At 46.5% G+C, this 25,431-nt stretch overlaps 1 protein-coding gene across 3 annotated transcripts in view; it reads left to right on the forward strand.

The window, feature by feature from the left end:
- The window catches only part of LARGE1 (LARGE xylosyl- and glucuronyltransferase 1), a 1,248,067-nt gene extending 1,223,045 nt beyond the window's left edge, over window positions 1-25,022 (forward strand). For 2 of the 3 annotated variants that reach the window (XM_069628785.1, XM_069628784.1), the window contains 3 exons: window positions 14,037-14,183; window positions 19,999-20,194; window positions 23,634-23,978. In XM_069628785.1, coding sequence (XP_069484886.1) covers window positions 14,037-14,183; window positions 19,999-20,194; window positions 23,634-23,831 — 541 coding nt within the window. In that variant the 3' untranslated portion in view covers window positions 23,832-23,978. Of the gene's footprint in view, window positions 1-14,036; window positions 14,184-19,998; window positions 20,195-23,633 lie in introns of all 3 variants that reach the window. The other variant, XM_069628786.1, reaches the window with a different exon arrangement.
- The last annotated feature ends 409 nt before the right edge of the window (window positions 25,023-25,431 follow it).

A 25,431-nucleotide genomic window follows, 5' to 3' on the forward strand; every position in this document is an offset into this window, starting at 1 on the left:
TTAGATGCCTGGTGCAACACAAAGGCCCTTATAGAGTCCTGAATCATTGGACAGCAGACCTCGTCCTGTCTTCTATTCTTCTGCTATTGATCCCAGGCTTGGTGTGTAGCTTCTGCCCCATCCACAGGGAGACCCACAGGAAGCATCGCCAATCTATGAAGCATTTTGGGAGTTAGGACCATTTTATAGGTTTAAGTTACCCCCAGAAAGACATTTCTGGGGGCAGGAACTGTAATGTTTTTGGAACTTGATATTGAGTAAACTACTATAATGATGATGGTATACAGGAGACCACCTTCCTATAGGAGACCATGGACCTCATTACAAGTTTGCCGGTATTCCGGCGGTATATCTTCAGAAATACTGCCCTGCTATGTGCCCAATTCTTCGTTGTATGCCATCACAATCTATGTTATTGAACTTCGGATGACTAGGCATGCTCTTAAAGATTGAGGCTTGCCAAAAGAAGTGGGCAGATTTGTCCTCCCAGACTTTATTTCAGGGCTTCATTGGCCAGAAGACTAAAGAAAGCCAAGGATCCATAGCTAACTATCCGTATAGTGTTTGGATCATTGCAAATAACATCCAGGGAATCAGACGTGTTCGCTCTCTGCAACAGTATTGCCAGCACTTGGTCTGCCTGAATTACCGGCAGATTACATGTGCCGGTAAGGGCGGTAAATCCTCATGTCATGGGGGATTTTGCTGCAACTATCGGCCGTGCTGGTAATAAAGGCAGTTTTTTGCCGGTAGGGGGCAGATTTACCTCCAGCTTTTAGCTGGAGTTAAATCGTCGGCCCTAACGGCAAAGTTGCAGTTTGCTGGTCCGGTAAAAGTGCTGGTAAATGTTATTACTGGCACTTTGACTGTGTACCAGCCAACTTGTAATGAGGCCCTGTATCTCTTCAGCGAAGAATTTAAGCTAGCTGCATCATCAATGGTTGGGCTGGGAGGGGAGGGGGGGCAACTGGATAACCAGGCGTTGTGTCCATTTATTTGTTCAGAGTGTAGAGAGGAGCATAGTTTGCTTGAGGGGATAACTTCTGTTCCCTCCTAATGTGCTTTGTAACAAGAGATGGGGATGTATTTGGGTATTAAAGTCTTCTAGGCAAAGATAGATGCACTGGGGTCAGTGAGACACAACAGAATGCCATGGTCATGTGCAGAGATGTTAAACTAGCGTTCCTTTACATCGATGCCATGGTTCTGTGCGGCTGCGTCGATCCGTAAGTAGTGGTACCAGAGGCAGTAGTAAAGGGATCCATGTCAAGGGGCATCCCTATCTTGAGCCCCTGGCTAAATGGAAGGACCATGAAGAAGAGCCATTGACATGATGAGCCATGATTGAGGGATATTTTGTGAGATAAAAAAATGTTCAGCTATTGTGAGGGAGCGAGGGACAGTAAAGAGGGTGTGGGTTACGGAGAAGGCCTTATGCCTCCTAACAAACATAGGTGGCAACCAACGACAGAGGGAGAAGCCAGGTATGTATTGGCCAGCTACCTGCACTGTACCCACCTCCCCTGAGAAGAGAGTAACATTTGTTTTGCCAGCTAAGCCATAGCTTTAACATTTACAACATAAACATTTATTTGTATATCACAATGTACAAAACAATATTTTTGGGGGGTGAATGCGTTATCTGTGCAACGCTTTTTTATATACGTTAACTATATATTTTTAGAAACCTTCTGCAGGGGACGTCACCAGAAAGGGTTCTTAACCCAGGATGTGTACATCGAAAGCCTAAAGCATTGATTTTTCTATTTCTTTTTAATGGGAAGCAAGCAATGGCCTGTGCTGGCCTGCTAACTTTGAAGTTCACCGCAATACCTCTTAACTGATCTGATAAAATGCACTACATTCTCATTGTAGTAGACATTCGTGCAAACAAATATCTTTCAAATGCACTTTTCAAAACCAATGTTTGTTGCAATTCTTTTCATGCCATTTTTACAAAACGATGTTTATTACACATATTTTCATTATATAAAAGCAATACGAGCAGCTATTAACAGAGCATTCTACAATCCCCGCTAGGGGATACAATCCATTATGGAAACATGCTGGTTCAGACACTACAAATAGTAATCAAGTCAGAAGATTAATAGCATAATCAAAGATCGGTTTTGAGGTCCCGGGCGGGGTGTGGGTGTGGGGTTGTTCCGTACATGTAGTGGTGGGCTTGTGTCAATATGATCATGAGTGGGGGAATTGATTAACACTTGATGGGCGTCAGATTATTTTTCAACTGATGGGGTGTTGTCTATGAATGTGATAACCGTGTCAGGGGTCGAAGAGGACATAGTTCTATATTTGACATGCATCGACCGAAGGACATGTCATGTTTTCAAGGGTATTTTCCTCTTTTGAGCCGTGCCATTAGAGAAGTCCCAATTTAATCATATTTTACGTCCATTACAGTTCAATTGACCCGTGTTCTTGCAGGCTGAAGAAGTGTTGTAACCTTCATGATCTTGGAGTTGGGATATTATACCTCGTGGTTTCCAGGTGGTCTGCGAGGGTCCACTCGATGAGCTCTCTAGATGTCCAGAGTCCATGGTATTGGAAGGCCTAGTAAATGAGGCAGTAACACTTGGGGAGAATGCCGACCATGCCCTCTTCTCCCGTGTCCTCCAGTACGCTGTAGTTACGCTGTAGTTACGTACGTCTATCGCCCTGCGCGCTCCTCCAAGTTCTACACCTTGTTGTGTACCAGCTTTAGTTCTGATTTCAGGCATTTCAAGCGCTGAAACTGTTTTCCTGGGCTTTAATTCAAATCTCAAAGCTCCGTAGAGTTGATCGTATAGCATTCACTTGGGTCTGAATTCTCGGCACACGCTCAATGGTTTGTGCCATGAACGGCTTCAACGACGGGAGTTTGGCCATGAGTTCAGTGAATAAGGGCTATGGCCCCTCTATTCTTTAGGAAGGATCAAGTTTATTTTTGTTCCAACACTAAGGCCGAGCTGCCCTTTTTTAAAATATTTTTTTTACCAAACTTATAGTTCTCCATGTCAGCCAACTGTCTTGTCGGAAGGGAGGTGCATACAACAGTGCCAGCTGCATTGTCAGTCGGGCAGGAGTGGTGATAAATGTTTGATCTCTCCCAGATTGCGAGTCTGTTTTTCTTGAGCGGGGCTGCCATACTTTTTGTTTTGTTCCTCCCCTCCCTTTCCGCACCCCTCTCCCTCACCTTTTGTTTTTCTCCGGCTCTACCAGAAATGTCGTCAGGCCTAGTACGGTAGTCACCTGTTTCCATTTCCTTCCCACTCTCCCCGTCCCTTCCTTATCTATGTTTTAGCTCTTGCACTATCTCAAATGTCGTCAGGCCGAGTACGATAGTTAATTTCACATGCTTACTGTTCATGGCCTGTAAGAATGTGATTGTATTTTCCCTTGTTCCCTCCCTTGCATTGAAGCGCTTTGAAACACATTGGGCCTCATAACGACCCTGGCGGAAGACCATGGTGCTATTAGCACCATGGTCCATGCCGGTAAGTTACCGACTCCGCCATGGAGAAAGGGGGAATTACCACCCCATTACAAGGTTGGCGGGGCGGTAATTCCCCCTTCCTCCATGGCCCTTCCCCTTTCCCATTTTTGCCCCATGGGGCTCAATGGGAATGGGGAAGGTGCTAAGTACGGTTCCGCAAATTGCGGCACCGTAATTAGCACCAAGGTCCCTTTGCGGGTCCCTACTTTAACGGCTGGTCTACACCAGCCGTTAAGGTCGGGTTCCGCAAAGGGACCTCGTAATTAGGCGCTAATAGGTTAACGGCGCCGCAGCCTTTTACATCGCTGTTAACCCATTAGCGCCTGGGTCGTAATGAGGCCCATTGTGTATAGGCGCTATATAAATAAACGATCATATCGTATCATACTGTGGGGGTCTGCAAGAGTCCTTGCTCAGTGGCATCTAACTAATGGGTCCTGTCTCCAATTATTACGGCACTGTGTAAAATGTTTGGTGTCACATGGTGGGTTGCAGCGTTCCCAAGCCACATGCCTGTGCTTACCTCAGGGGAGAAACAAGAGAAACACACCAAGGGATGCCTAGGCCCAGAAAGATGAAAGTTAATGTTGAGATGCACAGTGCATGGCCCGCACGCAGGAGGCCCCTCCCAAGCCCTGCAGGAGGATTCCCCCGCCATGTGGCTTAGCTAACTAGGGGTTTGTGTAGGCTTTCGTGTGTACACAGAATGCTAGATTTGGACAGTGGGGAACAAGTTTTTGCTGAGGAAAAGGGCCTGGACTGGGGCATAAAATTGTCTCGGGCAGCAATAAAAAAGTGGTCCACCGTTGCAAATGGCAATTCATTCCTTTTGTGACAGACTATTTGAGTTGTACCTAAGGGGGAGGTTTTTGATAAAATGTGATGTAAATTGTGCATTTTAAAGACTATTTATTCAGTAACACTGGTCGCTGATGAAGTAACTTATCAAACTGGTCCACATGGGCCAAAAAAGTGACCCACTTTGACCAAAGCAAACTGGCCCACACTAGCATTTTGCCTTTTTGTTTCGGGCATTGCCCTATGGCCCAGTCCGAGCCGGTGAAGGGAGTTGGTCTCAGATATGAAATCCAATGGGGAACATTGTGTTTGGGGGCATACTGCTCCTTTTGCCGTTGCTTGCGTATTTGGTGCCCCGCCCGCCCCCACCATCCTGTAATTACTTGCAATGAGGTATATCCGCGACACTGAGTGGGCACCTACCGATCTGCTAAAAGATCAGTCTGGTGGAGCAGGGGTGGTTTTACTTTACCCCCAGACACGTTTGTCTAGTGAAATTATAGCTCACATGAGAGGTTGATGTGTATTGCAGTATGTGGCGCCATTTGCTTACGCTTAGTGCTGCAGCATTGTTCTTTGGTCCACTGCCCCCCCCCCGTCCCTCCTAACAGCGAGGGTCCATGTCAGCTACCGCCTTATGTCCAACGGCCGGGCACACGCTTGCGCTATTTTTAAAAATGTTAATGAAACAGACGCATGCAGAACTCTCATTAATTGTCTTTCTTATCATGCCTTAGTTGGCATGACAAGGCTCACTGTGGCTTTTTGTGAAGTATGTGGCAATGTAACACTTGGGAAACTGGAGAAGCCATCAAGCAAGGAGCAAAAGCAAATGCTGCACTGGGGGAGATATGAGAGCAAAGCTAGACAGGCGCGGCGAAAAGGGGGCGAGGGATTACACTGCACGCGACAAGGGCGGGGGAAAGCAATGTGCGTCATGATGTAGTGCTCCAACATCGGTGGGCTTATTTATTTGTACATTTATAAAGCGGCGCACAAAGCCCGTGGACATCTAGGCGCAGGTTGCAGATAATAGAGAGGAAGAGAGAGTGTGGGAGGGAGGTAGCCCGGCTACCAGGAGGGAGTTACACAGGTGTGGAATGTCAGTTGAACAAGAATGTTTTAAGGTTCTTCCTGAAGCAGTTGTAGGAAGGTTCAAATTGCAGGTGGAGGACAGGGTGGCGCATTCCAGAGGGTAGAGGCTCGCACTGGGAAGCTGCCGTCCCCTGTTTTTTTCTGGTGGAATCTGGGCGTAGTGAGGCGATGAACGTAGGCAGATCTTATTGGCCTTCCTGCAGAGTGCTTCTTGATTTTCTGGGACAGGTAAGGGGTAGCATTATTCGAAAGACATCAATGGCTGATGGACAAAATCTTGAACTGGATTCTGTCCTTAACCCGGGAGACGGTGGCTAAATTTTCTGGCTTGCAAGATGTGTTCCTGTCTGCCATTGTTGAGGGCATCTCTGAGGCTGTTGTTTTGTATGACGTGCAGTTTGTGTACATTTATTTCGGTGGTGCCGCATATGAGAGAGTTATCAAGTTTCCATCTTATGAGGGCACGTGCAACTTCAAGCCGGTTCTTGGGTGAAAGGAAGGGTTTGTCAGCGTTAATGAACTTAGTGGCGTAACCTGATGATGCTCCGATGTGTTTCACTTGTTGCTTCATGGTTAGTGCAGAGTCCAGGTAAACACCTACAGTCTTGACAGTGGCAGCTAATGGGATGGTATGGCCCTCAACGGTGAAGGCTTAATAGGCCTCATCCAGTTTTGAGAGGTGGGGTGGTGGGCCGATGAGGAAGAGCTCAGTTTTACCATCATTGAGGCAGACGGTGTGCGGCCATCCAGGATTGAATGTCTACGTAGATGGATGATATTCTGAGCAAATCGGAGGAATGATCTCCGGTGAGAGGAATAAAGATTTGTGTCTTGTTCGGGTAGTTTGTAGATGATATGCCAAGGGGGTCCAGGTGGTCGATAAGCGGCCTGGTTTACACATTGTAGAGTATGGGAGAGACACGAAACTTGGGGTACACCGCAAGGGATGGGTGTGTGGATAGCGGCGGCGCCTCCAGTGAAGACACAAGAACTTCTGTTGGCCAGGAAGGAGGCAACCCATTTGTCTGCTTCCGCTGAGAAATGGGCAGAGGAGGTGAGGGTCTGACACAGGATCTCATGGTCCACGAGGTCGAATGTCGCAGAGAGGTCAAGCAGTAGTAATAGTGAGAGGTCGTCATGTTCGTTAGCTTCTTCAAGCTGATTCTTGAGGTCTAGGAGGGCTGATTCGGTACCATGCTTAGGGCGTAAGCCGAATTGCCATGTGCCTAGTATGTGGTGTAGCTCCAAGAAAGCCTGCATTCGCAGGTACATAACTCTGTCCATAAGTTTTAGGGTTAAAGGGACAGTTGTATGGGTCCTTAGTTGGTCGGGACAGCCAGTTTGACTGTGGGTTTCTTCAGAAGGGTAGAGATATAGGATCCTTTCAAGGTGGAGGGGACGGTGCATGTGGCAAAAGATGAGTTAATGATAGCAGCTATGAGGCGGAGTAGTGGTCTGCACACTCCTTCACCGACGAGGTGGGGCAAATGTCTCCTTTGCAGCATTAAGGTTTGAGACCAGCAATGAATGGGCTTTGCGAGGGTGGTAGTGCTCACAGGCTGGAAGTGGAAGAAGGGGTATCCCTTTGGGATCTGGGTGGAATGGCCCTGTGTGACATGTTTGATGTGCTGGTTAGCTTGGCTTGTCTTATTCATTTATTTTGACATTTGTATAGCGCACCGAACCCGGAGGCATACAGGCGTTTTTTGCATAAGAAGGTTGGTTAAAAGCGTTGCTTACATAGTAGGTTACATACTTTACACAGCGCAGGGCTGCGAAAAGCCAATCCTGTCGCTACAAGAAGGCTAAATAAGACACAGTTAAGGGCCTTCGAAAAGTAATCCAGTAGTTACAAGAAGGTTAAATGCGGCGCAGGACTGCGAAAAGGCAATCCAGTAGTTACAGGTAGGTTAAATGCGGCGCAGGGCTGCGAAAAGTCAATCCAATAGTTATGGGTAGGTGAAATGCGACACAGCACAAGACTGCGAAAAGTTCAATTATAGATAGCATGCAATAGCAGCATCGTGCTGTTAGGGTGAGAAAGGTGGTAACATCCAAATACAGCAACATGCTGCATTAGTCAAATTAAGCAGGCTCAGGGTGAAAGCATGTGCCTCAACATACTGCAAGGACGAACATATGGGACACAATCGAGTGACTACACAACAAGCAGTACTTGAGATGGTATCTAATAGCAGTGGAGGCAGGCTCCAGTAGGCACACAAGCAAATGGGGAATTAAACAGGGCTCTGGTAAAACCTTGCCTCGTAGTATGGGGGCTGCTTCAGGTTTGAGCATGGTGAACAAGTTTTGAGCTGTGCCTTGCCGCACGCACACTAGAGGGTAGTGCAGGTGGAAGATGTGGCGAGGGCTGAGGGCAAACGTGGCGATACAGACAGTATAATAGATGGAAGATGTGGTGAGAGAATGATGACTGGTCTAGCCAAAGGGATGGGGAGGTCAAAGACCATGCAGACTGTGCAGCGGTACCTAATGTGCACCGCGTACAGTAATGGTGATGCAATGGCAGATGATATTGGTGTTGATCGTATGGGCTTACCTTCACCAAGCATGCATAGTAAAGCTGGTGGCACCTGTGACCCCAGACTTGCGGATGCCTGCATGGACTTGCAGCAATGAAGGCCCAACATCATGCTGGAGTGTCTCACCACATGGGGTGGTGCGGGAAACACTGGTAGAGGTGCTTGCAGGATGTAAGTCGGCATGGTTTACCCTTTGCTCCCGGCCAGACAGGCCCGGATAGGCAAGATTCTTTGCTGTGTTCCTTTATCGTGGACCCCCAACTTCACCTGCCGGCTTACCTGGCGTCCAGCATTTGAACCCGCTTGTGGCCAATGATCGACTGCGACCATAGAGGCAGCTGTGAGGTCATGGGCATTGCCAGCAGCCATGGGCGTAATTTTTTGGGGGGGGCAAGGGTGTTTGTCCCCGCCAACTTTTGTGTCCCACAGTTGTGTCCCACTCATTTGGCAGGGGGGCCCTTTCATTTTGATGTCATGTCCCCAACAACGTTTTCAGCAAAGTTACTCCACTGCCAGCAGCCCTCTGGTGGCATGGGCATGGAAAAGATGAGTCGATGGCAGCAGCCATCTTTACGGGGAGCTTGACGCTCTGAACCTGTATGAGGAGAGATATCAGCCACATCCATGATACAGCTGCATATGGGGTCGGGGCCCTGCCAGGGCCAACTACTCTTGATGATACTTGCAGTGCAGGCCCGGACAGGCGAGATCCTTTGCTGTGTTTCATTGTTGTTGACCCCCGGCTTCGATTGAAGCTGTATGATTGAAGCTCTATGATTATTCTGTAAAGTTATCTTGGTTGGATTTGCAACAAGCATAGTCTTGTGTGATGGTGGAGGGCAGAGTGATCGGGCTCCCCAGTTCTCTGAGAATCGCTAACAGCTCACAGGAGCTAGAGACCGCTTTGGAGATTCTCTCAATGTACACAGTTGCTTTGAAATTCTGGGTGGCAAGTTTGTAGTGCTGTGAAATTTCGGAAATGCAGGCATTATTGGCTGCAGAAGTTTTTTTGTGCCAGGCAGCTTCAGCGGCTCTTTTGGAAGCACGTGTAGCACAAAGGTCTGGGGTTAACCAGGAATTAAGATGTGATGGCTGCTTGGTTTTCTTAGTTTTAAGGGGAGGGTAGGAGGCTGACAGTCTTGCTGAGCAGGGTAGTGTAGTGCTCAATCAAAAGGGTGGTGTCCTAGGTGGAGGGAAAAGGGGTACTGAGAAGGGGGATGACCTTGTCACTAGTCAAGTTTTGAGTGCTGCGGGCCAGGGTGGTGGTTGGGCCAACTGCTGGTTTGGCTGGTGCAGTGGGACTGGGGAATGGAGAAGGTGATGGTGTGGTGATCGGACAAAGGACATGGTGAATTGGCGATGATGGAAATGTTGCTGTTGTGTTCCACTAACCAGTCTAGCGTGCGGCTGAGCGAGTGTGTGGGCGAAAATATGTGTTGGTTACATCCAAGGGCTGTGAGAGAATTGGATAAAATTGTGGCATCAGAATCCAAGATTAAGTTCACCCAGGAGTATCAGTTGGGTGGTGGGCTTGATGTTGGTGGACAGTAGGTGGATGTGATCAGTTTTAAAGGTGTTGATGTGTTCTGGAGGTTGATAGACAAGGTGGATGGCGATGGTGGCATCATCGGATAGATTGAGCTTAGCTGTTATTAGCTCACAATTGGGGACAGTGGTGGTATTGGTAGGGTAGTTTGATGGAGTACTGTATGAATGAGGGCAACACCACCTCCCTTTGTGAGTGTTCTATCGCAACACAACACAGCATAACCCAACGCAATTGCCAAGTATAAGGCTTGGCTGGCTGTCCGTGTTTGCCATGTTTCAGTTAGGGCAAGGATGTCGAGGTCGTTCAGCGTTAGGAGTTCCAAAATTTCAAGGGCAAGGGTTGTCAGTGATCTAGTGTTGAGAGTGCAGTGAAGGGTTGTAGATTGTTGCTTTGAGGAGTGCGTGTCTGTCGAAGCTTGCAAGCAGTGGCCAAGGTAAATACTTGTGGGCTAATTATTGGTGGAAGGGGCAGGTGACATGGCGTGGTGCGGTATTGTAGGTGAGCATTGTGAACTTCTTTTGTAGGTGGCAGTGCAAAGGTAGTGGGGGTGTAGAGTGAGATGCCAGAAGGGCATTGCGTTCTTGAAGCTGGTGGTGGCATGTAGTGAGCTGGGGGCAAGTTCTTGATTTGGCTGCTGGTAGAGCGTGATAGTCAGCTCCTGCCCGTTACATAGAGATCCTTATTACAGTGACGGGCACTGTATAGATGATCAGTGATGTTTGACAATGAGATAGGCTGGTGCGGGGGCTTGATGGAGACATGTTTATTGTGAGTGCATGAGACGGTGGCTTAGCATGGGCAGTGAGCATATGGGAGGGCGTTGTGACCTGAATCTCCCTGTCTGGAGGATGGTGATATAGCCAGTGTGGCTGAGGGTGCACATGCCTCAAAATGAGGTGGTATGGATGTACCACACAACTCTAGAAGCGCAGGTAAGAACAAGGTGGGCAGGGGGGTGTTGGAGGAGGAGCAGGAAGGCGTGTGGCCCATATATGGGGACACAGGGTGTCATGTGTTTATAGAAGAGCAGAGTGGTGTAGGGGTGACACGAGAGGAGTAGAAGGCACATTGGCCACTTTCGGAACCGCGGAGAGCCGCACGACTTTGAGAGCCTAGATGGGAGCACAGTAAATGAGGGGGGGGAGGTGGGGTGAGAGGCGGAGGGACCTCATTAGGAGGCAGCGGGTGGAGCACAGTTCAGGGAGCATAGGTAGAAGGGTGTGGGGGGGGGGCACGGACGTGGCATTCGTGTTGCATGTGCTTAATGGTGGCATATTGGTAGGGGTGGCACTGGTATAGGCAAGAGTTACCTCAGATTGCAGGGGAGGTTGCGATGACGGTCGCAAGGAGCCATGCAGGTAAAAGGGGTACAGTAAGGAGAGAGGGGGAGGAATGTTGTAGGCAGTGGTAAATGGATACAGGCAAGGCTATGACGAACAGTGACGTAGTAGATGGAAGGGCAAGCCTGAACGCATAGAGTGAGGCGCGGTAGGTTTACCTTGTAAGTTACATGCGGCAGGGAGGCGTTGGGCTGGAGCAGGATAGCAGGCATCAGGTATTGCTTCGTTGCCTTGCCAGCTGAATCGCCAAATCTGTGGACAATTCACATATTCTAAGCAATGTCTTCGTACACAGAGTAATTTCAACCATTCGCGCCTGTTTTTGTGAGTTTTTGTTGCCAATCTTGGCACCTAACGAAGACCATACACATAAGAAACTTAAATGGTGTCAATGTCTCGGGCGTTTAGAGTTTGTTCTTTCTGGATCATATGACGTTGATTATTAAAAGGTGTTACAAATCTTAGTTTGAATTCTAGGCACTGTTACTACAAAGACTTAGGGGGTCGGAATCTAGAGTAACTCACTCTCTAAGATCAAGCAGTCTGGTGTACGCTAGATTCCAGTTTATTTCCCAGACTAGAAATGTCGCCCGGTGGCCTGCTTTCATTATGGCCTTCTTCAACAGGACCGTCTTTTATACCACTAGTGTAACATTATCTCTAGGAACAAGTCCAATCATAGTACATTTTATACAACATGATACTTGCTAGCCACTGTCCTCTTTGCCGTGGACGGGGCTGTGTGCGAAGTCTGCACTGTGGGCAGGCACTGCTTGGACCCATGTCCGCGAATTGTGGAATCAGTTGCTGACCACTGGTAATTCGTAGAACACTATGATCGTTGGACTTGGTTAAAGGGTACTGTGACACAAGTGTACTGTGCCACAAGGTACAACGTTCTTACATTGCCAGCATATTTTTGATGAGTTTTTTACCAAAAATGTTTCAACTAAAAAACCCATAGTAAAGTATAATAGGGGTGTATAAGGGGGGATATAAGGGATGGGGGTGGGGAATAGGTAGTAAACGGGTATAGGGGAGGTTTGGGGGGAATCCACCCAAATATATTCCCCAAATATAAAAAGAAATGTCAATTACTTTTTACCATTAAAAACTGTTCGACAAAAAAGAATCAAAAAAATAACTCTGGATGAAAGAACATAGAACTGTGCCACAATGCTGGTGGGGTCCTTAATGCATACTCGGAAAGAAGTATTGAGTATTTATTGACCGGTTTGCCTTTGCTGTTAAACTGGGGGCGAGGATGGTATAAGATGTACCCTGGGCCAGTGATGTACAAGGAGCAGGAACCAGGGGCTGACCCACGTAAGTAGAAACAGGAACATGCTTTGTCTCTTTGTTACATAGTGTAGGTAAGAGGCAGGAGAGAAGATCTACAGGCCTCCACCCTGGTTCCTTGCCCAGCTCCAAGTCCCAACCGTCAGTTCCTGGAACACCGAGGTGCCCCAACACTCCAAGGTCCACATGAGCATTCCACCAGGCCCCTGCAAACATAGACCATCAATCACAACATCAAGGATACTACACATCTCCCCCCTTTAAACATCCACACCCCACAATCATGCTAGGACTACAAATATAACCTACTACAACTCCTTCTACCCTGGCCTGCCACACCAGTGTCTCATTGCTGCCACCACCAGGCACGAACCTTGCCACAAAAGGACAAACAAAACTAAACCACAAACCAAACCCTCCTAGACTAAAACACCTTCCGCCAGGACTGCCACCCCTGGCTTCAGGTCTGCCACAACTAATCACAAACCACGCCCCAAAGTGAGGCAAACACACCTAGCAAAATTAGTGTAGCCACAATCTTGTAAACGTACACAATGGCCAAAACAATTGTCCTAAACATGCCAACAATGATTCCATACACACAAACATTTACCCACAACTCAAAACCCCTTATGATTGGACTAAAGCCCACCAAGCTCACTGCCAAGTTTGTTATTCCTTTCCACATATCGAACAAGCAATGACTGAAAGCTGACAACTAGTGATGTTCTACAGGGTAGCTTCAAAAGGTGAGAAACAACACTGCCTCTTAAAGCAACTCTGCCCACAAGAGTAAGAACGGCTTAAATAAACAAAGGCTGGAGAAATACACCATGACACTAAACAAGGAGCAAGTTCTAGAAGTGCTTACATGATGGAAAAACATTAGCATCCTTGCAATTGCTGACATTCAGTGCAGGGGGACAACTGCAGCAGGAGCTCTACACCAGTGGCCAATGCTCGACTGAAGCAAACGGAGACTCTTAAAGCTGATCACATGTCACTGCTGTGATCAATACAGGCTAGCACCGACCAGCCAGACATGCTCTGTTTCCAGCACCCAACCTTGGCCTGCAAGCTGGTAATGAAGATATGTTTAAGTAAGGAACTATGATATAGTATGTACCAAAACAACAAAAAACACTACCTGAGAAAGTTTTCCCCTCATTTTGATATGCCTACATTTTGGATTTTTAAGGACTGTAGTCAAAAGTATGGTGTGTCAATAAATGTATTATTCTCCTTCATGGAAAAAGTGGCAGTGCGTGAATACCATGCTCGCGGCAGGTTGGTTGCCATCTACATGAACTAACTCCCTGTTCTGCAGAAGCAACTCCTGCCAACTGGGTTGCTACTTTTAGCATCGACTTGTCAACTCTATATTTCGATGACTTCACTGGATCTTTAGTTGTTTATATTGATTTACAGTCTCATCACTTTGGATAATGCATTCTTTTTCTAAATTATCGCTATGTCTCTCATACCTGTAATGGACAGAACTATAGTTACAAAAATAAACCTGCCTTTTGATGTTGGATTAAAAATAATTCAGTCATCTGATGTTGGCCTGTCCCTGTGATGAAATGAATATATGATATGCATTTATAACAAAGTGTTTCTAGGCACAAAACAAATTGATACAAGATGGAGGTGGTAAGCATATGTGTGTTGTAGGCCCCAAGGTGACAATTTATAACAATGGACCAGTCAGGGGGGCAGGGGTGTAAAACCTAACCGAGTCCTCAATGGAGAATTCTTATCCCGGGAGAGCGAACTATACTTATGCTGAAAGTTCACATGGCTACTATAAGGCTGACACTGGCATCCAACTCTTGGAGCTTTATCAGAATATGAGTTACTTTGAATGGCCAATATCATTTACCAAAATAATAATCCTTGTTTTCTTCTTGTGACAGGAGATCGGTTGCCCAGCTGGATCTGGCCAACACGAAGAAAGCACTTATCGTCCCGGCTTTTGAAACGCTGCGGTATCGCCTGGCCTTTCCCAAATCCAAAGCGGAGCTGCTCTCCATGTTGGACATGGGGACACTCTTCACATTCAGGTGAGTGGACGTGGCCGGCATTGTGCAGTTGTGAACTCATTGGGCCTCATCACGAGTTGGGCGGTAACGCCGGCGCTAATAGCCCTACTGCCAAACCCCTGGCGCTATTCGCTCCGGATCACGGTTTTGGCAGAAGGGTTATTGCCCATTCCCCATTGGGCCCAATGGGGAAAATTCATGCTATTACCGCCGGCGGTAATCACGCCGAAAATCGGCAATTTTGCTGCGGATTTCCCACCAGCTCAGAGCTCGGGGGAAATCCGCCAAAGCCATGATCTGGCGGACCCTTAAATGTGGCGGTAATAGTGCTACTGCCACATTTAAGGGTTACCGCCAGACTTGTGATGAGGCCCATTGTATCTTGGCAAGATTACTGTGGTGCTAACAGTACGGGGTGGGGAAGCGAGCTTAAATGATCACATTGATCCTCTGCTCACATTATTGGTCATACTGTAAAATATCCCTACCACTGTCAACAACATTTTATGATCTGTCACAAACCTTCATTCAGTCCCTTACAGGACTTCATTTGCCAGGGCCTAGAGACATGGATCTTGCCGTATAGCAAACGTCTTGCTACTCTGAAACTAAACTGAAATAAGTGGCAAAAGAAAAGGATCCTAAAGGCAAAAGTGCTTGTAGAGATCGCAATTAAGCGTCATAGGTTGATAGAGGGGTTATGATCACAGGATATGAGTCGCTCTCAGCTTAGTGCCCGAGGTAAAGATGGTGCTATAGTTTTGAAGGTATCATTATTCCAGGTGATTAGGACATTGGTCATCCCCAATCCAGAATAGCCACTGAGCAAATGATGCTTCTGGCTGCAGCAATGGGAGAAGGCAATTTCAAGATGGCTGCCAAGCGAGTGACATTTTGCAGCAGCAGCTCATAGTGTCAAGGATTCCACTGTAGAAATGCAAAGTGACTGACCGTGAGAGGTTGCCATGGAGGGTTTTGGCATTCCTTGTGAGGTAAGTGAATGGGGTGGGGTTGAAGTGGGCAGAGAAGGATTGGATGAAAATGGAGAACGGCACTTCTGACATGAAGACTTAAAATGTTCTGGATGCGATCTATGGTGCAGGATATAGTGCACATCCTGTGCATTCTTTAACAGTATCAGATTCTAATGTGGCTTTATGTACCTGTTCCACAGGCAACACCATGGGGTAACGGACTGCAGCCCCAGTTAACGGCCAGAGCAAAAGGCCATTAGCACCCCGGGTTAGCAAAGCGGCAACTGGGGTGCTAAAAAAGAGGATTTTCCTTCCTACAACGGGACAGAGTGTGCTTCCCATTGTAGGAATGAAAATCCCTTACCAGCATGGCCGCCATGGAAAGGGAAGGCAGGGTTCTGTACAGAGCCCCTCTTCCCTTTCCATGGCAGCCGTGGGAAGCTGAGAGGAAGTTGCGGCTACGGCGGTGAGGGCTGCTGCAGCCGAAATAACGTTAGTGGGGGGGTTAATGGAGAAAAAAACGGGGACGGAGGGTGGGGGGTAAGATAGCGGTGGGAGAGCCGGCCGTAAGGCGGTTTGGAACGCGGGTGGTTCAAGGCCACGTTTCTAGCCACCTGATTGGCTGGCTTCTCCGCCCAGGGTGCTAATGCATTTTATAAAGAAGGCAGCCCACTGCCTATACGTACAATACTGCTACAGTAGAAATTAGGGAGTAATAAGTCTGACGATCAAGATAAGGACCTATGGTTACTCTGGGTCCCTGGGAGCTGATAGTTTTATTATTTGCAAACCGGGCCTCATCCTGTAACATAAATCATGATCAGAATTCACTTGAAGATAGTCTACAAGGCAGTACTCTACTGAAGAAAGACAACTATAGTCAACATTGACACCTCCTTTTATGCTGGTAAGATGGCTCAGTGGGTTAAACGCTTGTTCCTGTGATCTGTGTTTGATCTGCAGGTCGCAGGTTCAAATCCCAGCAAGACCACCTCAGACTCATCTTTCTGAGCTAGATAAATGAGTACCAATTTCGATTGGGTAATAATAGTGATGTATGTAAATATGTCCTATGTAAAGCATTTTAGATTAAGGTGATATATTTAAAAAAAAAACAGAATTGCTGTAGGTCAATAGTAAGATGCCTGGAAGAGTTATGTTGGGCAATCGGGGCTATTACATGTCACAATTGCAGAGGTCACTAGAGCTGTTTTGAGTTCCTTCTTCTGGAACAGAAGAGATGTTGCAATGAATGGAGGATAGCACAGGGGCAACACAGGATAGCACAGGGGCAACGTGCTGGTCTTGGAAGCAAAACCACGCAGAGCAACAGAGGCTTCAAGCCCAGATCCGTGCTTAGAAACTGAACTCAGGAATACGAAAAAATGAAATAAAAAAATTAGGCACAAAGTCAACAAGGCTAAGGCTGTGCCCAAGGCCATGGCTATACGATAGGAATTTGGTACATAATTATTGCGGTGTCCCACCGTCCCTCTCTTGTAGTAGGAAAGGGTGCTGCATTTCATGCTTGAATGTTTAGTGGACCACTTTTCATGCTGAGTATGAAGATCCGGTCCAACTTCAGACCTTGCGATTGATGCTGTAAATCTCCTCTGCCTCCTTCCCAAGCTACTTTGTTGTCTGGAGACCACGATGCCGGGGCAGTGATTATAGAAATCAGTGTTGTACACAGCCAGTTAGCATAGCCCTAAAGTTCAGACACAAAATGTGTGCACTCACCCAAGGCTTGCATTCTGGTGTAGTACAACGACAGCACAGAAGGCATTGCATCCAAGGAAAATCAAGATTTATGAGCGCCATGTATCCGTGTTCGATATTAACCCGGGCAACTGGATTACACCGCTGATCATGGTTCTCAATAAATGGAACGAATTGCTCCCGGCTACACCCACCGGTCACTGTCAGCTGTTGGGAATTAATGCAGGACACTGATAAATCTCCGGTTTTAATTGAAGCAGACTTTGCTGCATCTGGCTTTTCGGTCCTTGCCAAGCAGAGGCATGCCTTGGTTCCACTCTCATTAAGGATGATTCATCCGTCCAGTGTTTGCTGCAGACCTGCAGCATCTAAACAACCTTCTTTCTTTTTGAAGGAATAGTGTGGGCCTTGCTACTCTCTGTGGAGTTAGTACTGTACAGGGGTGTGGGGTTCCAGGAGCAGATAATTAGATATAAGATTTTAGAATATTTACTATGATATGATATCATAGGTTATTTATAACGCTTAATACCCAGTGGTTTCTAAGTGCGGACCCAGGGATCGAACCTGTGTTGCTCCGTGTCATCCTGCTTCCAAGGCGAGCAAGTTGCCCCTGAGCCATCCTCCTGAGACTCCATGAAATCCAAATCCTGGCAACCAAAGCAAGGCTTTCTCTGATTGCTGTCTCAGCACACATATTGGCCTGTACGAGTGTTTTACAAATACTCTTTCTATTTTCCTGTGTCCATCCTGGAATGCTCTCTTCCATACCTCCTAGAAGGCTATGTGATGCTACGTTTCTAATAATGATAATACTAACTTTTACACGAAGGCTGCTACAGTATTTCTTCCTTTACAGCCATGAAACTATAAGTGTTGATGTTACTCAAATGGATGGTTCTTCATTTATTGATATTTGAAGGATGAAAGGCGGAGCTGCCCTGCAAAGATTCCGACCTGTGACCTGCAGGTTCAAAATCAATCTCAATAGTGATCGCTAACGGTACTGCAGGAGAGCTCCAGAGGAAGGTTGAGGTGGAATAGCAGAGCATTGAAAGGAAGAGTATGGGAATTGCAGGGATGTTAGAGAGCAAGATGATTTTAATAACAAGGGCAATATCCTTGTTAACTTTAATTCCTATCTAAGGCCCTCATTACAAGTCTGCTGGTAACACGCCGGAGTTACAGGTTACCGGAAAACTCCCCTTACCGTTTCCACTGGCTGATATCCTTAGGACTCCACAGGAATGGGAACCCTGAAGAACCGGTTAACGTTGCTGGTGCTTCAGTGAAAAATCTGCCGGTAGGGGCCTGAAATACCGACAGATCAGGTCTGCCAGTAGTTCACAGCACCTACCGGCAGACTTGTAGTTTGCCCATCTGGAAAAGCTGGCAGTAACCGTTGTTACTGGGACTTTATTCCTGACCGGCAAACCTGTAATGAGGGCCCATATTTTATTTTCTAAAACACTTTATACTGTGTGGAAAACAGCACAAAATAAAGTGGAATTTGCGGTCGATCTGAACTCGCGCCAATCAAAAACCAAAGAGCTTGAAGTCGAATGTGCTGATCCAATCTGAAAGGCTGCTGGTATGCCAAGTAACAGAACAGTAGGACAAATTATTGGGTTGATGTGCTTGAAGAATACAACTTAAAGAAGTCTCTACTAGTCCAGATTCTGCAGAATGACGCGGGTGGAATCTGCACTGAAGAAGGGCAAAATATTCTTTGAAGAAAGAAAGGGCTAAAGCTTTTGATCTGCAAATTGACTGAGGATCTTACAAAGATATTACAACAGGTTCGGGACAGAATGTTAGAGGTTATTTTGAATCCGCATCAGGTATCCCCATATAAACAAAAATATAAAGGCAGATTGAGAGCGAGTGGGAAAGTTAGCAGCTGTAAAAAAACTAAACAGAGTTACCCAAGGAAAAAGAAATGACTAGTTAGAGCGAGAAATACCAAGAAATAACAGATATACCTAGGGAAGCAAAGCTGGGTAGATCGTGGCCAATACCAAGAAGTAAACCAAGATACGTAAGGAAGCAAAAGTGGGAAGGTAGAGTTGGCAATAACAATAATAAATCAACTACGGAAGCAAACGGGGGTAGGTGGAGTTGACAATACCAAGAATTAAAAAAACAGAGATACATAAGGAAGTAAAAGTGGGGAGGGTCAAGCATTATACAGAGATACCCAAAGAAGCAGAAGTTGGTATTCAGATAAATAAATAGCAGGGTTACAAAAGGAAGCAAAAGTGGGTAGGTAGAGTTGTCAATACCAAGAATTAAACAACATTGATACCTAATGAATCAAAAGTAGATGGGTAGAGATGGTAATAATACTAAACAACTGAAAAAAACGGAGACAACTAAAGACAGGAGGATATCTCCAGGGCAACACCTTTGTCTTGGAAGCAAGACAATGCATAACACTGGTTCGAATCCCAGTCTCGTGCTTAGACACTGGTATCCTGTATAAAGCGTGTTATAAAAGAACAATTATAATTATAAAAGGAAGGGTATGTAGAGTGGGGAAAGTCAAGCATTATACAGAGCGTGGGTAGGCAGAGGTGGCAATACCAGCTGTCAGGGCATCAGTGCGGGTAGCATAAGTGAAGAAAAATGAAGCCACTGAATCTGTAGTCATACAAACATCAGAAAAGGCTGGACTAGAACTCGGCCTAAAATGTACTGTATCAATGTCAACAAAGCACAGCTGGTAGAAGCTCTGCAAGGTAAGGCTTTCAGTCATAGCTCTCTAAGGGGCTCTTTTGTTTACGCCATGAGTGCTGCCTTTCAGTGTTGGGGTTTAATAGAGCTGTGTGCCGGAATCGGCGCTACAATAGGTGGGTGTTTTGCGAGAAATGTGCACTTGCCCCAGAAGTGGGATATAGAAGAGGATCAGGGCTACAATTCAAAATGTAGGTGCACTGATAGAATTATTTTAATGCCCCACTACTGCTAAAATAGCAATGGGTATTTGCATGAGCAAATACTATCCAGTCCTGCCAATGTTGGCGTAATAGGGGTGTCTGTGGCTGCATTTCACAATTGCAGTGTACGGGCAAGACCGGATATGTATGCATAAAACTCCGAGGTATGGGAAAATCTCAGTCTCTAAGCACACTCATCTTTCCTAGGTACCATGTCTGGACGAAGGGCCATGCACCCACCAACTTTGCCAAGTGGAGGACTGCCACCACACCCTACCGCGTGGACTGGGAGGCAGATTTCGAGCCCTATGTGGTGGTGCGGCGCGACTGCCCTGAGTACGATCGGCGCTTTGTCGGGTTTGGCTGGAACAAGGTGGCGCACATCATGGAGCTGGATGCACAGGTACTGACGGGGCCTCTGCTTTTCGCAGACCTTTCTTGTTTGTTTGAAAACCTCTTTAACCGGTGGCAGAATATCCTTTCAGAAGGTATTGTGTTCAACCTGGACTGGAAGTCATCTGCAGCTCTAACTAGACCTCCTTCGCCGGGATGCTAGTCATATCATTAGAAGTCACTTTATTCAAGCCTTTGGTGGTATGCCATAGGTGTACCGCCAACTGCATTTACCCACTCACCTCTAAATTGGGCGGAAAGTAAAAATGTTGGCATTTCCTAAAAACGTCCATTTTAGCAGTTACCGCCCACCTCGTAATCACCCCTTGTGCCTCATATTGTTGCTGCCTAATTCGAAAAAGGCATCTATGCTGAAAGTTGTACTTTTAATGGCATAAAGTGAGCCTGTGTCTCATTATGACTGCTTGCCTGAATTTATTTTTTTGTGTGTCGTTTTTCAATTTTTATGACAAATTTCACAAAGAAGTCCTGTTTTCATTGATGATGTCTTGCCCTTAGACGTGTACAATTCCTTTATTTGACATGGGTGCTATTATAAAGGCTGGTCCACTGGATGCCTCTCCTGCCACAGACCCCCTTTCCTTACTTGTGCCTTCTTCGTTTCGCCCTTAGTACACTCCTTCCCCATCTCCTATAATCCTAACCCTAGCATACCACTCACGTCCCACTACACTTCCCATGTGTTCCCCTTATCTCCGAACCCATACCATTCCACCAGATCTTTTGAATAATATATTTTTTCTTAGTTTTCAAATTATAATTTTTTCCAATAGGATTTTTTGTCGTCACATCATTATTTGTTAAAAATTGTGCTTTTTACAATTCATAATACAAAAAGAAATCATGAGTCAAATGGTACACCATTGTGGTGGCAGTGCGCATCTGTGCACGCCAGCTCTCCAATCAATGTGCAGATGTGAGCTGCGCGCCAGGCTCTCAGATATTCATTGGTTCTGTCTAGTATGGCTGATGGCAAAATTGGGAACATGCGTTTGATGATTTTGTGCCAAAATGGTTGCCTGGTTCCCGATTGTACTATAGTCTTTGGCATGTTCACATACATGCTGAAGACTCTGTGGGCTCTGAAGCTTAGCACCGTTTTCACGACTTGCAGTCCAGAGAGAAACTGAAAGAGGACTGGGAGCCGCGAGGTTAATGGCCACCTCTCAAGGGGCCCTCTCCTGAGAAGGGTCATGCTTTTAAACTGCTTAGAGCCCAGATGCAACCTCTCATAGAGAGAGGTCAAAGGTAAATGTCAAACAAGACTAACCTTTGAGATGCAACTTCCACTCTTAAGGTCGGAGGGTAAAAAGTTAGGCATATACTGGGTGCAACTCTTCACTCTAGGCAGTACACTTTAGATGGACTGACTCCAATTGTTTGAATGTTGAACACCCCTTGAGTAAAAGAAATACGAAGTTCCCACACCAGGAACTTGGAACGTACGTATGTATGTATGTATGTATGGATGGTTTGGGTTGCCTTGGTTTCTAAGCTTAATTATAAATTGGAAAACCATATTGGTACTGTGTTGATTTATCAAAATAAAAAAGTAGCATGATCAACAGTGTCAAAAGCAGCAGATAAGTCAAGTAAGATAAAGAGAGAAGAATGTTTATAATAGCGAGTCCCGAAAGAAGAGTCCGTCACAGAGCGTAGAACAGTTTCCATTGAATGAAAAGGGCTGAAACGCGATTGCAGAGGAGTAAGCAGACTCTGGACATTCAGATAAGAGGAAACCTGAGAGTAGACCGCTCTTTCGAGGGCTTTCGAGATCTAGGACAGCAGCAAAACTGGAACAGAAATGAGATATGATAGATGGGTCAAGTGAGGATTTTGTTAGAATAAGAATTATAGCTGCGTGTTTAAAGGAATAAGGAAAAGCCACAGCGATTAAAGAGATATTAAATGAAAGGGTAAAATAGGGAATTGAGAGAGGAAAGACGTTTAGAATGAGGGAAGAGGGGTAGGGATCATAAGGTGCTGCTGTCGGATGGGCGCGAGCTACAAAGACAGCCGTGTTGGTATCCGTAAGCAAGGAGAAAGAAGGCAGTGAATGAGAAGCAGAAGAGGGAGCAACAGACTCTGTAGACTCCGATACTACAAGAACGCAATGTGCAAAGTAACATGACAGGCAAACTAATCCGAAGAAGAGGGGGTCAGGTGAGGGTGGGCCAAGGAGATGATTACGTTTTTGAAGAAATCATTGCAGATGAGTAGATGGCCTAGTCAGAAGGTCAGCATAGTCTTGTTGTTGTCCTAGTAGAAGTACGCTGTTGGAGCGATTGTGAATCAAAAGAAGCATTAGATATTTCCCATGTGTGTTCAGTACAACAGAGGATACAACGTAGTGGATGAAGAGGGGACATAAGCCATGGTGGAGGACGCGTACAAGAAGGAGGAACGAGGAAAAATATGATCAAGAGTAGAAAGAAGACTAGAGGAAAGGGAAGTAGATGCCCTGCCAATGGAGAAGGATGAGGATTCGGTAATGGGAGGAAGAGCTTAATTGAGAAGGGAAGTATATACAGAAGAGTCAAAAGCTCAAAGATTGCGTTGAATTAAAGTCTGGTTCATAGACGGAGTAGCAAAGACTGGAGAGAAAGAGGGAACTGAAGATAAATTAAGACGCAGAGAGGAGCCCAAACATTGAGAAGGAGGGGTAGGCATTATATACAGCTGCGAAAAATCAGAATGAACAGGAAGGGACTTGAGCTTTGAACCGAAGAAAGATGAAGATTGAAATCACCAAGTAACATAGTTGGTGCATTGGTCCAGAATAAGTAGCAGAGATGAGAGCAAAATCATCAAAAGAGGGCCCAGTGAATAATACATTGCAAGAAGATTCAAGGGATAAGGACATTTAAAAGAATTAAAGTGAAGGCTGGCAGGTTTGAACGAAGAGGAGGAGTCCAAGAAAGGTGAAATAAGGTACCTGTACTACCGCCACAGCAAGTGGGATGGGGAAGTGAGAGAACTTGGCGAATGATGTCGAAAGAGCAGGAGTTGTATTGAAAGGGGAAAGGAAAATGTCAATAAAACAGAGGGCCCTGTACATTTAAATTAAAGAAAAGATCTAGAATAGAATGTGTTTTATTATAGGCAAAAGGCACATTCCATAATGCGTTGGAAATGGTTGGGTCAAGATGAGTAATAACACAAGGGTTTGACAGATTAGAAATGAGTCTAGCAAGAGTGGAAGGGGGAACAATACAAGAGGAGTCATGCACTGGACGAGGCCCAATCACAGCAGAGGTTTCCCCATACAAATGTATATTATGCAAATGCAGCGCGTGCTTATGAGATTACACATTTTATTGCAAGGTATTATAAACCCTAAAAAAGATTCCCACATGTCTGACTGAAATGTGTGTGCTAGTTGCCTCTCCTTGTGCAATTTGCTAACTGTTATCGTTCTCTCACCACAGGAGTACGAGTTCACAGTCCTGCCAAATGCCTACATGATCCACATGCCACATGCGCCCAGCTTTGACATCACCAAGTTCCGGTCAAACAAGCAGTACCGGATCTGCCTGAAGACCCTCAAGGAGGAGTTCCAGCAGGACATGTCTCGGCGCTATGGCTTCACAGCTTTGAAATACCTCACCGCTGAGAACAACAGCTAGCAGGACGCAACCAGGGAGAACCATTCCCGCGGAGTGGCCGCACCAAGGGGAGCAGGACACAATCAGGGAGAACCATTCCCACGGAGTGCCCGCACCAAGGGGAGCAGGACACTACTAGGGAGAACCATTCCCGCGGAGTGCCCGCACCAAGGGGAGCAGGACACAACCAGGGAGAACTATTCCCGCGGAGTGCCCGCACCAAGAAGAGTAGGACATGACCAGGGAGAACCATTCCCGCAGAGTGCCTGCACCAGGGTGAGCAGGACACATACGTGATGGCCAAGTGAGGTCCCTCTCTCCCACCTCCCAGAGCTGCAGACACGTCGCTGCTATTGAGCCTTGAACACCCCAACTGGCGCAAATGTTAGCGGCGTTGCACGCTCAGAATGGCCTGATGTCATCAGTGTGGGAATTGGTCTCTCACTGGACTCACAAGGAACAGGTTTTGGGAATCCAGCATCCCATCGTAGATGAACCTTCTGCATCCAGGAGATGCTCCTCTCCTTCGGCTGGAACAAACACCAGCAACCACTGGAAGCTGAACAACCGCGCGCACATCTTGCCCTGCCGGCTGCACAACCTCAGACATATAGTGCAAGTCAGGCGCAGCCATAATGGTGAACTCTACTGTGGTCACATCCACCACTGATGTTTGAGCTGTGTTTTATGTGAATCGTTTTATGCTCCTGGTATGTATATATATGTAACATGCACTGAGACACGGTTTTGATGGCGACTCCTGGACTCGACCTATGCAGTGAAAGGAAAGTTGCCAATTTGTTAGGAGTGTATGGGTTGCTATGAGCATGCTGTCAGCATGTCCGCCACAGGCAGACAGACTCATGGAGCCATCCAGAATATACAACAATGTGGGACTGGTGAAGAGCCGTGGCCTGGTTGCACCCGAGATATTCAACATTGCTTCCATGTGGCCTGTTGCATAATCGATGCACTACTAAGTACTTTAGGTGGGCCTTCACTGCAGAAGCTGCTGGACCTCGTACTCTGGTTCCACCTGGGACTTGCCGCACTGCAGAGTGCTCTTGCTAGACTTTGATTCTCTGCCCTCGCGACATACGCTATTGTTGAGGGCAATCACTGGACTTGTCCTGGTTATTACTGTATTTCTAAGTGCAGCTGCTTGACTGACTTGGATGTAACTGGAATACAGATTTTTGCCGAGTGCGGATATATGAGTTTGTGACCTTGTGTATGAGGCATACCGTGTTACTACAGTAAGTGCCCTTGCTGGACCTGGTGTCCTGCGTGTACCCTGGAGATACAGTGTTGCTGAATGGAGCTGTTGCACTGTGTGTCTGGGCTGTTCACAGAACCTTCAATGTTATTGTTTTCGAGTCATGCTGTTTCACTCAGTGCCCTCTGGATGAACCCATGATGCATTGTGTATGGTTGGTAGATTATGCACCCTGAGGGCTGGTTGTATCTGTCATGGCAGCAGGACTTGCATCTGACCAATGAGCCTCACGACATACCGTTTCCTATAGCCTCTTAGGGGAGCTTTATTTATAAAGGTTGGTTAGGCCTATTCAAGAAAAGGAAGGCTGGATTAACCCATGGGGAGGAAAGCCAATTGACCCTT

The sequence above is a fragment of the Ambystoma mexicanum genome, chromosome 12, assembly GCF_040938575.1.
Source record: "Ambystoma mexicanum isolate Mex_15411 chromosome 12, UKY_AmexF1_1, whole genome shotgun sequence".
Classification (NCBI taxonomy): domain Eukaryota; kingdom Metazoa; phylum Chordata; class Amphibia; order Caudata; family Ambystomatidae; genus Ambystoma; species Ambystoma mexicanum.